At 42.4% G+C, this 13817-nt stretch overlaps 2 protein-coding genes across 2 annotated transcripts; one reads left to right on the top strand and one right to left on the bottom strand.

The window, feature by feature from the left end:
- Positions 1–1557: 1557 nt before the first annotated feature.
- LOC132402951 (centriole, cilia and spindle-associated protein-like) lies at positions 1558–10688 on the bottom strand. The gene is made up of 3 exons (XM_059986098.1): positions 9957–10688; positions 6332–6579; positions 1558–4641 (listed from the first exon to the last, which is right to left on the bottom strand). Exons 1-3 carry the CDS (start codon positions 10384–10386, stop codon positions 4399–4401), a joined length of 921 nt encoding a protein of 306 aa, XP_059842081.1. The 5' UTR covers positions 10387–10688; the 3' UTR covers positions 1558–4398.
- On the top strand, positions 10385–12699 carry LOC132402387 (mucin-2-like). The gene is made up of 2 exons (XM_059985245.1): positions 10385–10397; positions 10561–12699. The coding sequence occupies exons 1-2, from the start codon at positions 10385–10387 to the stop codon at positions 12123–12125; spliced, it is 1578 nt and encodes a 525-aa protein (XP_059841228.1). The 3' UTR covers positions 12126–12699.
- The last annotated feature ends 1118 nt before the right edge of the window (positions 12700–13817 follow it).

Below are 13817 nucleotides of genomic sequence, written 5' to 3'. Positions count from 1 at the left end.
TTCACCTGATGGAAAAGGTGAAGTCACGTCACATTATGAGTGTTGGAAGTGAACCCCACCATAGCCTTTGCATCACATTCCCTTACTGCTACAGAGGAAAATTACGCACAGATCAACAGAGAGGCCGAGTCTAGTTTGGGGTGTAAAACATTTCAACCAGTGCTTGAATAGGAGAGAGTTTACCAGCAGCACAAAGGCAGAGGTGGGCTCTGTTTCTCAGAGGACCCAATTACAAGATCGAATTCAAGAGGACAACTCATCATGGAAAGATTGATGGATTGTTCTGTTAACCCTTGGAAAAGGGAATAAAAGAGGGCATCCCTCTTGTCATATTCTCCCTGATGCAAATTGAAAGTCTCCCTATTATAGCAGAGATGATCCAAAGGGAAAGCAGAACACCCCATGCTTTCTCAGGTCTACATGGCTACTCAAAATGGCTGAAATGTGCAGAAATTCCAGTCCCCCCACTTTTACCAACGTTAGGATGAGCTTACCCTTGATGGGGGATGGAGGCACTAGGTGCCAGTCATCTAGGGGTGGTTAAATGAAGTGTTGGCTCAAAGCTTTGTCTAGTGACCTAGATTAGATCAACAGATCAAGCAGCTTGCCATGCACTGTACAGGATGCCAACACATCGAGAAGATGTCAAGAGCACCCCCTCTCCATCCCCAGCAATGGCCTGCATTGACCTGACAGGGGACTCATGTGGATTTTGTGGGACTGTTCATGGGCACAAAATTCTCGGAAGTAGTGGATGCAGCTACAAAGTGACCAGAAGTGTTCCCAACAGCCTCACACACTGTTGATGTAATGAGAAGCTTCTTCAAGGACCAGGGTTCTAGAATACTTAGTCAGTGACAATAACTGCTGTTTGCTGCAGAACAGGTTCAGTCATTCCTGAAAATAAATGGAATAAGACATAATACATCTGTACCATAACATCCAGTTACAAATGACTTATCAGAAAGGTTTGTTCAGAGTCTAAGGAATGTATATCAAGCAAAGTCAGCAGAGAACTCCACACTAACACGGAATCAGAAGCTTGCAATTTCATCTTTGCATATCACAATGCAGCACACTCCACAACCAAGAACTCACCAGCTTTGCCAATCCCAGATAATCCCTTGCATCCCACTTGGATCCCCTCAAACCCAATCTCAGGAGGAGGATGCAGGACGAACAGTCGAGACAAATTGAGGGCTCCTCAAACAAGGAGGTTTGATGTTTCACTCCCTAACAAGCAGGGAGTGCAGGGCTGATCAAAAGTGGGTAGTCGGAAAGTTTAAGGACAAAACTGGACCACTCTCCTACACAGTGAAGACTGCATCTCCAGATAATATCAAAACACCACAGAGAACAGAGTCAATTGTTGAAAAAAGCGTTTAGAGCAGTCAACGTCTTCCTGCAGTCCCAGAGTCAACTCCTACAACCACCACAGGAGACCCCCCGAACCCAAGATTGTTTCACAGTCACGTGTTTCTCTAGCTAAACAGAGTGACCCCTACCTTGTCTGAAAGGACATTATCCCACAAGAGTAAGAAATCCTCCAGTGATTAAATCTTTAGGTGAGACTTGAACAACTTAATATTTGCTATGCTGTGAATGTCTATTTAGTAGTTGCATAATAGTTGCATATTATGTGTATATAGTTGAGATGCATTTTATATTGAGTTGGAGTTTATAAAAACAGGGAGTGCAGTGTATTTAATAAATCAGTAGTATAAGTATTATTGTAAACATATTGTTTGATTAAGCACTGTTATTTACATAATACATTATGTAGAAGTATATGAATGACATATCATGTCACATCATATGAGCACACCTCACTAAAGTAAAAATGAAGTAGACATGTTTATCGGGTCTGGTCACCTAGTTAAAGCAAAGACAATATTCAGCCAGAAAGTGTGCAGGAAAGATTCTCAAAGTTATTACCAAGACTGAAAAGCTTGAATTGTAAAGAGGTACAAGGCTGCCGAGTTTTTGGCGAGGGAGGGCTTCTAGTGAGAGAGAAGTAAACAAAATTATGAGGGGCACAGGTAAGGGTAGGAAAATTCTAAAACTAGAGGACATAGGTTTGAGGAGAGAGGAGAAAGGTTTAAAAGGACACAAGGGGTATGTTTATACACAGAGGGTCTAGGCACATGAAATGAAAGATAGGCACAGTTACAACATTTAGAAGACAAATGTGAATAGGAAACATTAAAGATATGAACCAAACATGAACAAATCATCCAAGATCAGATAGACATTTTGGGCAGCTTAGACAAGTTGGGCCAAAGGACTTATTTCCATGCTGCATAACTATTGAATATATTCAAAACCAATTGATGGCAAATGAGATTACAGAAGGAAAACTGTGTTGAAGTAGATCAGCCATGGATTTATCCAGTTGTATAGAAATCACACAGGGCCAAAACGACCTGGCAGAAGGTGAGCCAGGATCTTATTTAATGGTGAAACACAAAGGGAATGAATGGCCATAAAAGCAAGAACTACTGTATTTAAGTTTGAAATGTTGATTGCTCAGACACCATTCTTCTAAACTTTTGATTTATTAACTAATTTATAAAGTGAAATCCCAGTATTTTATAGTAATTTCCTGACTATGATGCACTGATTTCTTCCCCAAGTTAGCAAATAACTTGCAACCTGTTCAAAGACCCATGGAAGATGATTATTTTACAGACTTCCTGCAACATCTGCACACGTATTGTTAAGTCAGTGTACATTAATTCACAGAACAAAAGCCTTGCTGCCTATTCAACAATTTACAAAATATTTAAAATTAGAGTCAGAAAAAGCCCTTTCCTTGTCACAAATAAGAAAAACCATTCAATCCATTTAATTTTACCCTTTCCAAGAAATTCTAAAATACACCATATGTACTTTAAAGTTCTCAGTTACTCTTCAATACTTGGTAATCTCAATGATTAGATACTTTTATTTGTAATTTCACATTCCCTGATACCAAAAACAGTATCAGCAATATATTTGGCTTTTCCTGAACCATTACACCTGCTATCTCCTACAACCTATTGCTTGATTTTCACTTTTATTGCAGCAGGTACCCTGATTTACAGTTTCATTTCAGCCTTTATTGCAGTTGATGCTTTACCATAACTAGGTCTTCCTTGAAGCTATCAGAACTCACAGCTTCCATTTTTGTTAACCATGAAAACAACTTCTCTCTTCCCACCTTCCAATGATCTAGTTCTTGATTACAATCTCTAACATTCACCCAAATGCTTCAAATTCTGGAACTGACAATTGCAAGTGCACTGTTATTAAGCTGTTCAGCTTCCTTTGTCTGTGCATTTATTTCCTTAACCCAGAATCTTTGTTACCGACAAGGCTTTTTTCTCCCCCAAAGCATTAGCAGCCTCATTTTCTGAAGACTTCTTTAAGTTAAGAACTCAGGTGCAACCCAAACATGATCAAACTTCTTGCTGAGGACAGTGTTGAGCTTAATAGGTGAACTGAAAACCAAATGTCACCTTTCCCCTTACCCCCTAAAGACCACTTCCACATCACACTCAAAACTTCCAAGCAATTACCCATCTCATTTCCCTGCAACTTATTTTGTACATGGCTAATTGCCCAACGTTAAGAATACAAGCTGACACAGGAAAAATGTTCATTTTTCTATTGCACTCAACATACATTGACAAAAAGTTTAAACTTATGGGGCCATTTTAGGCACAGTTTTCTTATTTAAGCCGTGCCTTTGAGAACTTGAAGCCATCTGGAACTTGAAGCCATCCATGAATACTTGATACTTTCAGAGTGTAGTCACTGTTGGAAATCGGGTTACTATTGTGTACACAAGGCAATTCCACAAACTGATTTGGCAATGACTGGATAATCTACAAAATATTACAAAAGACAAACACCCAAAAAAGTACTGGTACAAACATTATAAAAGTGAACCTCGTTAGGGAAGAAAGGCGATTTAAACATTCACAGGTGCAGTGTGATTTGATAAGTGTCAACTCTGATAAAAAAAAGATATCAATACAAATGAAGACAAAACTGTGCAAAGTACTGTTGGGCTCTCTGAAACTCAACTCCAATTATACTGTGCTAACAGGTCTTGATGTCTGAAAAGGTTACAACAGTAGTTGATTCTATTTTCATACACCACAAAGAATGCTTTTCCTAAAATAAACATCAAGTCCTTTTGTCAATGTGCCAGTTGAAGACAGAAAACCAACAATGTCACTAAGGATGAACCTGAAACGAAGTAAAATATCACGAATATACTCTGTTCACTGAGTTTTTACACATTAATTGACTTCAGTAATACAGACGAATCAGATCCTGTGCTGAAACAGTGAGAAAGATCAACATGGACTCTAATAAATAAACTCAATAATTTCCCCAGGATGCTGCTGAGATTTAGAAGGACCTTGTTGAAAAACATCTCATGTATTCAGAGAGCCAGGGATTGTCCACTCCAGTAGGTTTCAAAGCCTGAATACGTGAGTGCTGAGAAGCTGGCTTGTGACTTTGGAAAGTCTTACACCAGTGGTCGGCAGCACGGTTGCTGCCTGGTTCTGTGCCCCGGTGTCGTGTCCGAGACACACGCATCGCTCTCTGCACTTGACGTCTATCCTGTGCCCGGACTGCAGATTCATAAATCTGAAAGAAAATAGTTCCATGGAAAGGTTGTTTGTTCTTCATTTAGACTACACATAATTGATTTAAAAAAAAAACATTCTGAAAGATAAAATCGGATCTCCACACACATCCCAGCAAGCCCTTTCACAATCTTAAAACCAGAATCACTATCCATTTCTTAACTTGCTTCAAATTATAGCTGAATCTTCAATCCATCCTTTTGAATTGTAGGCTTAATATTTCAACTGAGTTATCAAGTGCAGTAAGTTACTGGATAGGTATCCAGACACTTGGGATATTGATCTACAGACAGTTTGAATGCCAGAAGAGGATCCCCGAGTTACAAAAGGCCTAATTTATGAAAATCTGACTTTATCCAAGAGCACCCTGTGAGAATTCGTGCACAAATCTCAGGCCTTTTCACAATAAAACAACACAGAAATCACCCATAGACAAATCCAATAGCTTCTCCACATTCTCAAAGACAATATCAAATGTTACAAATTGCAAAGTAACATCAGTGCATACTTCCTTTTATTAAACTACAATGAGTTTTCTTCCCCCCCCCCCCCCCCACTTATTAGCAGGTAACAACAACACATACATTGACCTTCTTCCAGTACACACTTCACAAACAAGTCCCCATCGGCTGTGAAAGCTAAACATTTAACATGACTATTTGGGGGTGGGGGGGAGGGGATTGTTCTTTCCCAACTTCAGAAAATTCAGTTTGCTTACAGTTCTCAGGACCCAAACCCACCAGAGACACTCCAATACTACAGACTAGGAATTCGTAATCATTAAATATATTTGAGTAAATAACTGTGAAGGTAGTGAAATCATAGGACTGTAAGGAGAGGGAATTAAAATCTTCTGGCTCACTAATCAGCTTCAGTTTAGGAGATCTCTCTGATTGGTTATAGAATACTTAAGACAGGTCAATATTGTTGTTTGTCTCAGAACAATCGACAGTCAATAATTGCTGTGTTTACCAGGAACATGCACTTCCTTTGAAAGAACAAATGAAGGAGAAAGTTGGCCTACTGTCTTTTTTTTAAATCTCCATTATACACAATTCAGATTCGCACTCACCCAATATCCCTGTGTTCACTGACTTAGCTTGTGCTTAAGCATGGCTCAATTTTACAATTCTCATTCCTGTTTTCAGTCAATCCACAGGCTAACCTTCCTCATCTCTAACTTTTTCTCCCAATACTATCATGTACCAAAATATTTTCAAAACTCAATTCCAACATTGTCAAATTTAAAAATCACTACCCCACTCACAGCCATTTAAAATTTCCCCTTAAAACAATCATTTCTACTTTTTTTTTAAACCTCTGAGCATTTCATCATACAGATCATTATCAAAGTTATGGAACATGTAAAATTCAGCTGTATAAAAAGATGCAGATTATCACTTAAAGAATTTGAATTTGTGAAGACAGTAAGATAAAGAGCTCCTGACCATGTAATTTTTCCTGAATGATAATCCTATTAATGCATCACCAGAAAATGTATATTTTTTGAATAAGATTCCATAACACAGTAACCAGTGTGAACAATACTTCAGGTTCAAAATAAACAAAATTCCATAATTTGAGGAAGCCAATTTAACTGCTTTTCAAATTCTATGCCTCCAGAAATTTATACAATTGCTCAGAAGAGACACAAAATGGGGGAAAAAGGTCAGGAGTTTTCAAATACTCACTTGTCCTCTCAAAGCAGAAGCACCAACGTTGTATGTCTTTTTACAGCCTACTTCCACTTCCTTTTCAGCCCAACCATACATTGCAAATGGGGGCTTCATTTCTTTTGTCCTCACAGTTGCTGGTGCCACTTGAGAAGTTTTATGCGGTTTTTCCAGACTTGCACCTTTCACACGACGATAATTACACACTCCACCCTTTGACTGTTGGTCACTTTTATCCTTTTGATCCTCAACAGTCATTTCCTTTTCTGGTTAAAGCAAAGAACAAAAAAAAAGAACTGTCAGCACTTTAAGGTTGAGCAGTTTTACAAGCTGAAGATTATATAAATAAACATTATTTTGAAACGACTTTCTGTACAATGATGCTCACATCATATTGCCCAGTGAATCAAACAGAAAAATAATTCTGCTTCTTGTGCCTGTTCTACCAATAATTGAGAACACAGCTGATTTTTTACTTTAGTGCAACTTTCCTGCACCCATTCCATATTCCTGGATTCCCTTCATAGTCAAAGATGTCCATTTTAAATATTCAGAGCTATAAAGAAACAAGGCTAAATAAATTTAGCACATCCCCATCCAAATTTTCAATCTATTGAAAGCATTCAGTCTGGATGCACAATGGCTGTTAAGGCAACTGCTCTGCCGACCGTAAAAAATTATGCAAGGTCATGGACACAGCTCAGAACATCATGAGACTAGCCTACCCTCTACAGACTGTACCTCACACTGCATCAAGCAGACAGAATAATTAAAAACTCTACCCATCTCTGACAATTTCTCTTCTCCCCTCTCCCATCAGGCAGAAGATATAAAAGTATTAAAGCAACTACCACCAGCTCAAGAACAGCTTCTATCCCACTGTAGAATGAATCTCTTGTGCGATAAGATGGGCTCTTGGCTCCACAATCTACCTCGTTATGACCTTGCACTTTATCACCTACCCATGCTGCCCTTTCTCTGTAGCTTTTACACTTTATTCTGAATTGTTATTACTGTACCTTATTCTAGTTCAATTGACTATGTAATGATTTGATCTGTTTGAACAGTCAAGCTTCTCACTGCATCTTGCTACATGCAACAATAATAAACCAACAGCAGTGACTAAACCTCCACAAGCCATTTGGCTACAAAATTCCAACAGTCACTACATCAGAAAAAATTACACCTTTCCAGAATGCTCGACCCTTACTTTGATATTGTGACCCTGGTTCCAGTCTTGAGCTCATCAAGTCTTCAGTCTTCCAAGTATAGGCTCAGTCTGCTAAATCTCTTCCCTCTCACCCTCAGAACCAATCTCATGACATTCCACTGCCTTCCCTCAACTAATATTTTCTTTAGGTAGCATCACCAGGAAATATGTAATCAAGTACTCTCATACTCAAATCCTCTTCCAACTCATTATCATAATTGTTTGTTGAACTTCAGTGATCAATATCAAGACTTCCCCATTTCTCATACTTAAAAAAATTCATCTTTGTTTTTAAACTAAAATGGTTGACCTCATTCCCCTCTGCCACACACACTTCATGAGTCATATCCTTGCCAAATTGATGAATCTCTTCAAATTTCCTGAATCCTCTCAACATCCTCCTCACACCCACAATGCCACCTGGCTTTGTGGACATCAGCCAACTTGTATTTCACACAGCTGATTCCCTTTTCCAAATCCTTAACACAGAATATGAACAGCTTGGGATCCATGCAGTACTCCACTGATTACAGTTTCCCAAACAAAAACAAGATATTTATTCTCTACCTTTATCCAATCCATAATCCATTCCAGTATCTCCTCCAAAACAGTACCCTTTAACAACCTCCCAAGACCCTGTACCAAAAACTCTACAGAAAATTCAAATACACTATATTTACTGACAATATTTTCCAAATAATTTTCCACTTGTCTTAAATCTCTGTCTTGTGGTTACCGTTTTTCCCCCAAACACAATTGCACAGATTTAACCTTTTAGAAAGCTTAGGCTTTTCATGTAATTCATTAGAAGTTATATTACAAAATATTCCAGGTTTAGTTCACTGGGAATATGGGTACAGTACTTGTAATTTATCCAGTAATGCTCTGAATGCATCTGTTCTACAACAGCAAAATGATTTCTTTTTTTTAAAAAAAATGCAGATACTGAAAATCTGGATCAAAAACAGAAAATGTTGGAAAATCTCAACAATTCCTGCCAGGACCAACGGGGTCTAGGACAGCTTCTTCCACCAGGCCATCAGACTGATTAACTTACGCTGACACAACTGCATTTCAATGTTATATTGACTATCCTGTTGTACATTCTACTATAAATTGCACATTTAGACAGAAATGCAAGATTTTTTACTAACGTATATGAAGGATGCAAGTAATGAAGTCAATTCAATTTCAGATCTGTGATCACCAGAACAATGCAAGGATTTCAGTAGGCAGCAAAGTGGGTAAGGGATGTAAACAAAGGGAATGTCTGCAATAGGATGAGACAACAATGAACTAACGGTGATAATTATCAGCACATAAGGCTATCAGTCCTTTGTAAATAGTTGTTAATGATGGGACTTGCCACGCTGGTTTGATTTGTGCAAGATAAATAAAAACCCAAAAATGGAAAAGTATGTTAGAACTAAAATGAGTCAGCTTCTGCAGAGAGAAAAATTTCATCTGAGGGACCTTCATCTCTTTGGTGAGTGTTCTAGAACTTATGACTGATGTTGTTCTGACATACTGTTTACATGTTAAGCAAACCAGATGACATGCATTAAAAAAGGAGAAAATGAACATTTTTAAAGAATTCAATATTAAGCCCAGGCCAAACAACATCAGATGCACTCAAGTACAGGAGCAAGATGTGTCACTAAATACATTATGCAGGACCCTGATGAGATGACATCTGGAGTAGTGTACACTGCTGGGTTACCTGACACACAAAATAAATACTTATCAGAGAGGGGGCACACCAAAGATTCACTGGGATGATCTCCACATGAGCACACATTAGGTTTGTGCTCATTCAGAGTTAAGAAAGAGAAGAGTTGTATTTGGAATTCACAAAATTCTGACAGAGTGCCAGGATGCAAGGAAGCTGCATACCTTGGGTGCGTCACAGCATGGGGTTCAGAGCAAGGGATTCAGGATATGCAGAAACTCTAACTGAAGAGTTGACAAACTAATGGCGGCAGAGTCCAAGGGACTTGACATCTTTAAAGAGACATACGTTATAGATGCAGAAGATGTGTGTGTGAAAAGCGCAGAGATGTAACATTGTGGTGGATCATCAGGAATAATAGGATTGAGTGGCCGGGCAGACCTGAAGGATATAATGGATATTTCGGCCCCTGTTTTCATTATTAGGTGACTGAGAAACAGCACAGCACAATGTAAGTCAACAAGCGTACAGACAGCGTGCATTTTGGACCCTAACTAAATTTGAACGGTTATGTTTAGAGAAGAGAGGTCGGCAATAGTTACAATCTGAAACGACAGTGCTTCACCGCGAACAAATGGGTAAATACACTGTACATTGCTGGATGAAGAAAACCATTACTTTGGGATGTGGGGAGGGAAGGTTAACTGAAAGCAAATCGTCGCCGAGTATCTATCTAAGCGTCCAGTATTGCTTTTAAAATTTACCCAGAGGATAACATTCAACGGTCCGGGGACGCTCGGCAGGCGGAGGCTCGGTCCGGGGACGCTCGGCAGGCGGAGGCTCGGTCCGGGGACGCTCGGCAGGCGGAGGCTCGGTCCGGGGACGCTCGGCAGGCGGAGGCTCGGTCCGGGGACGCTCGGCAGGCGGAGATCCCCCGGGTACTTGGGGCGCAGCCAGCAAGCTGTCTGCGAGACATGTTGTACCCCAAGGTTGTTCTTGTACCCCTGGGGTGGACGCGCCGCTGCTGGAGTTGGAACTGGTGTCCCAGCCGGTCCAAACCCAAGGAATGTGCGCTTGCTCCAGTATCCTTCGCATGTTACGATACTGCACCAGATCAGAATAGCAGCTGCCGTAGTTGTCCCATTTTGGTCCTTTAAATTTCTTCATGTACTCCGTCTTCATCCTTTTCGTCATGATACTCGGGAGCTCAGGAAATCAGGTGACCCGCTCCACTTGACTTAATTCTTCAGCTATTTTCGGGTGATTGGTGCTACGAGGTGGGGCCAGGTTTCCCAGGTAATCCGGTTTCGGCCCTCGATTAGTACGAAATTGTTGGGTTAGGGTAAATTAAATGTTAATCTGTGGGAGGAATACGTAACATACACACAGATTGTAATCCCGCAGTTGTTGAATGCTGCCATTTCAGATTAGCCAATTGCTCGTCGAATATCGTGGTTACTCCCCCCAACACCAGCACAGTCTCAATCATCCCTTCTGCTCAGCCCCATACTCAACGGCCCGGCCCGTCACTCAATCCTCTGCCCTTCCCCTATACTCAACGGCCCGTCACTCAATCCTCTGCCCTTCCCCTATACTCAACGGCCCGTCACAATCCTCTGCCCTTCCCCTATACTCAACGGCCCGTCACTCAATCCTCTGCCCTTCCCCTATACTCAACGGCCCGTCACAATCCTCTGCCCTTCCCCTATACTCAACGGCCCGTCACTCAATCCTCTGCCCTTCCCCTATACTCAACGGCCCGTCACTCAATCCTTCACCCTTCCCCTATACTCAACGGCCCGTCACTCAATCCTCTGCCCTTCCCCTATACTCAACGGCCCGTCACTCAATCCTCTGCCCTTCCCCTATACTCAACGGCCCGTCACTCAATCCTCTGCCCTTCCCCTATACTCAACGGCCCGTCACTCAATCCTCTGCCCTTCCCCTATACTCAACGGCCCGTCACTCAATCCTCTGCCCTTCCCCTATACTCAACAGCCCGTCACAATCCTCTGCCCTTCCCCTATACTCAACGGCCCGTCACTCAATCCTCCGCCCTTCCCCTATACTCAACGGCCCGTCACTCAATCCTCTGCCCTTCCCCTATACTCAACGGCCCGTCACAATCCTCTGCCCTTCCCCTATACTCAACGGCCCGTCACTCAATCCTCTGCCCTTCCCCTATACTCAACGGCCCGTCACTCAATCCTTCACCCTTCCCCTATACTCAACGGCCCGTCACTCAATCCTCCGCCCTTCCCCTATACTCAACGGCCCGTCACTCAATCCTCCGCCCTTCCCCCGTACTCAACAGCCCGTCACTCAATCCTCCGCCCTTCCCCTGTACTCAACAGCCCGTCACTCAATCCTCCGCCCTTCCCCTGTACTCAACAGCCCGTCACTCAATCCTCCGCCCTCAGCCCGTCACTCAATCCTCCGCCCTTCCCCCGTACTCAACAGCCTGTCACTCATTCCTCCACCCCGCCCCCATAACAGCCCGTCACTCATTCCTCCACCCCGCCCCCATAACAGCCCGTCACTCATTCCTCCACCCCGCCCCCATAACAGCCCGTCACTCATTCCTCCACCCAGCCCCCATAACAGCCCGTCACTCATTCCTCCACCCCGCCCCCATAACAGCCCGTCACTCATTCCTCCACCCCGCCCCCATAACAGCCCGTCACTCATTCCTCCACCCCGCCCCCATAACAGCCCGTCACTCATTCCTCCACCCCGCCCCCATAACAGCCCGTCACTCATTCCTCCACCCCGCCCCCATAACAGCCCGTCACTCATTCCTCCGCCCCGCCCCTCTCCGTTCTCACCATTCGCTCCGCTCCACGCCCATCGTAGCCGGACTGTCATTCGCACATCTGTGTCGTCACTCGCTCAGCTCCGCCCCGCCCTTTTTCTCTCACTCACACCGTTGTTGACCGTGTTTTTAAGTCCTCTGATCGGGAGCCGAGAGTTGATGTCACCACTAGCGCTGGTTGTGACGTCACAGCGAGCGATGCCGTCAAATGTTGACGTCAGCATCTCGTGGCTGCCTTGGTACAGAAAGGCAGAAAGAACTCCTCCGAGTTCAACAGGCTTTGATGCCATTCACAATCTATTTCAACTATTTGCCTGATGTCTCATATTATCAAGTGTATCAGTCCTATAAAATCAGGCTGTGAGGAAGGAAGAGGTTCTGGAGTGGCCTCAAGGAAATAAGGACACGCTGAGAGAGTTGGCAAGAGTATGGCAGATGTATGGTTATCCACTTTGGAACACAAAACAGAAAATTGTTACGTAGAAAAAGTGATGCTAGGTGATGTGCATGTGGTGTTGGTGGGGTAAGTTAATGGGTGAAGCTGTTGATCGGCCTGGCGGCTTGAGGGAAGTAACTTGTTTTTCAGTCCAAGTGGGTCCTGGGTGGATGTTGGGTAGACTCCTCACTGATAGGAGTCAAATAAACAGAGTGGATGTCATCCTTACCTTTACAAATAAAGATCTATTTGCCATTGAGGAAGTGCAGTGAATCTTTACTGCACTGATTTCTGGATTGGAATTGGCTTCGTCATGTACACAAGTACCAGTATCCACAGGTGCAATGAAAAACAAGAAAATGGTCAAAGTGTTGTCGAACTCCAGTGAGTATGTTTGGTTCAAGGACAAAATGGTTATGGGAGACTTGAGTGACTGCAAAAAGCAAACTGTTGGAGGAACTCAGTGGGTCGGGCAGCATCTATGGAGGCAAAGATTTGGTCAACTTTTTGGCTCAGGATTCTGCATCAGGATTTCCCCTGTCTGGAAGTAGTGTCAAAATAAGGTGCTGGCATTTAAAGATAGATGAGGAAAATTTTCTTCACACAGAGAATGCCCTATCCTCAAGGACTGTGGAGGCTCAGGTTTTGTGGTCTTTTAAAACAGAGGCCAATGGATTTCTGGATATTTAAGGAATCAAAGAATTGGGAGATAATCTAAGAAAATGTCTCCAAAGTAGATATTCAGTCATGATTTTCATTAATTTCGGACAAGGCTTGAAGCACCAAATGGCCTACTTCAGCTCTTATTTCACATAATTTTAAGCTAGGGAATTGTCACTTGTTCAATGATAAATGCAGAAGGGCATATGGAGACCAGCACAAGATACACAAGAACAAGGTTTTGTCAGCCAGCTGCAACATAAGACAATATGCATGCTAAACAGGAAAACAGCATGCAATGAAGAAAGATAACCAAAGCTCAACAATCCATGACCAGTGGTGGTGACAGGAAGGATGATGCTGGGGTTCAAGATTCTCAGCAATATGATCGATAAGGACATGGCAAAGCATTTGTAGCAACGTTCAGCCAAATGTACTGAGTACGTGCTTCACCTTGGCTTCAGAAAAAGCCAACAAAGGAGTCAGTTATCTCATTCAGTTTATTCCAGATGAAGGCAAGAAATATTTGACAGCAGTGAGTTCAACAAAGGCAATGGATCGAGCAATGTCCCTCCCACAGTGCAGAAGACCTGCCTCTGGAACTGGCTGAGGCACTTTCAACCTGTTCCAGTGCAGTTCCAACTGTCTTCTACCCAAAATCACCCAGGTACTGTATGTCCTTTGCATAGTGAGCAAGACCAATCATCAGCAAAGTGA

This window comes from Hypanus sabinus, chromosome 12, assembly GCF_030144855.1.
Source record: "Hypanus sabinus isolate sHypSab1 chromosome 12, sHypSab1.hap1, whole genome shotgun sequence".
Classification (NCBI taxonomy): domain Eukaryota; kingdom Metazoa; phylum Chordata; class Chondrichthyes; order Myliobatiformes; family Dasyatidae; genus Hypanus; species Hypanus sabinus.
This window is presented reverse-complemented; position numbering and strand designations above follow the sequence as displayed.

Excerpts from the sequence above, each read along its gene's own strand:
- LOC132402951 (XM_059986098.1), bottom strand. The coding sequence starts at position 10,386 with ATGACGAAAAGGATGAAGACGGAGTACATGAAGAAATTTAAAGGACCA. Across the intron at positions 6,580-9,956 it reads CGTTGAATGTTATCCTCTGG|AAAAGGAAATGACTGTTGAG; the intron begins GTAAATTTTAAA and ends TGCTTTAACCAG. Across the intron at positions 4,642-6,331 it reads CTTCTGCTTTGAGAGGACAA|ATTTATGAATCTGCAGTCCG; the intron begins GTGAGTATTTGA and ends ATTTTCTTTCAG.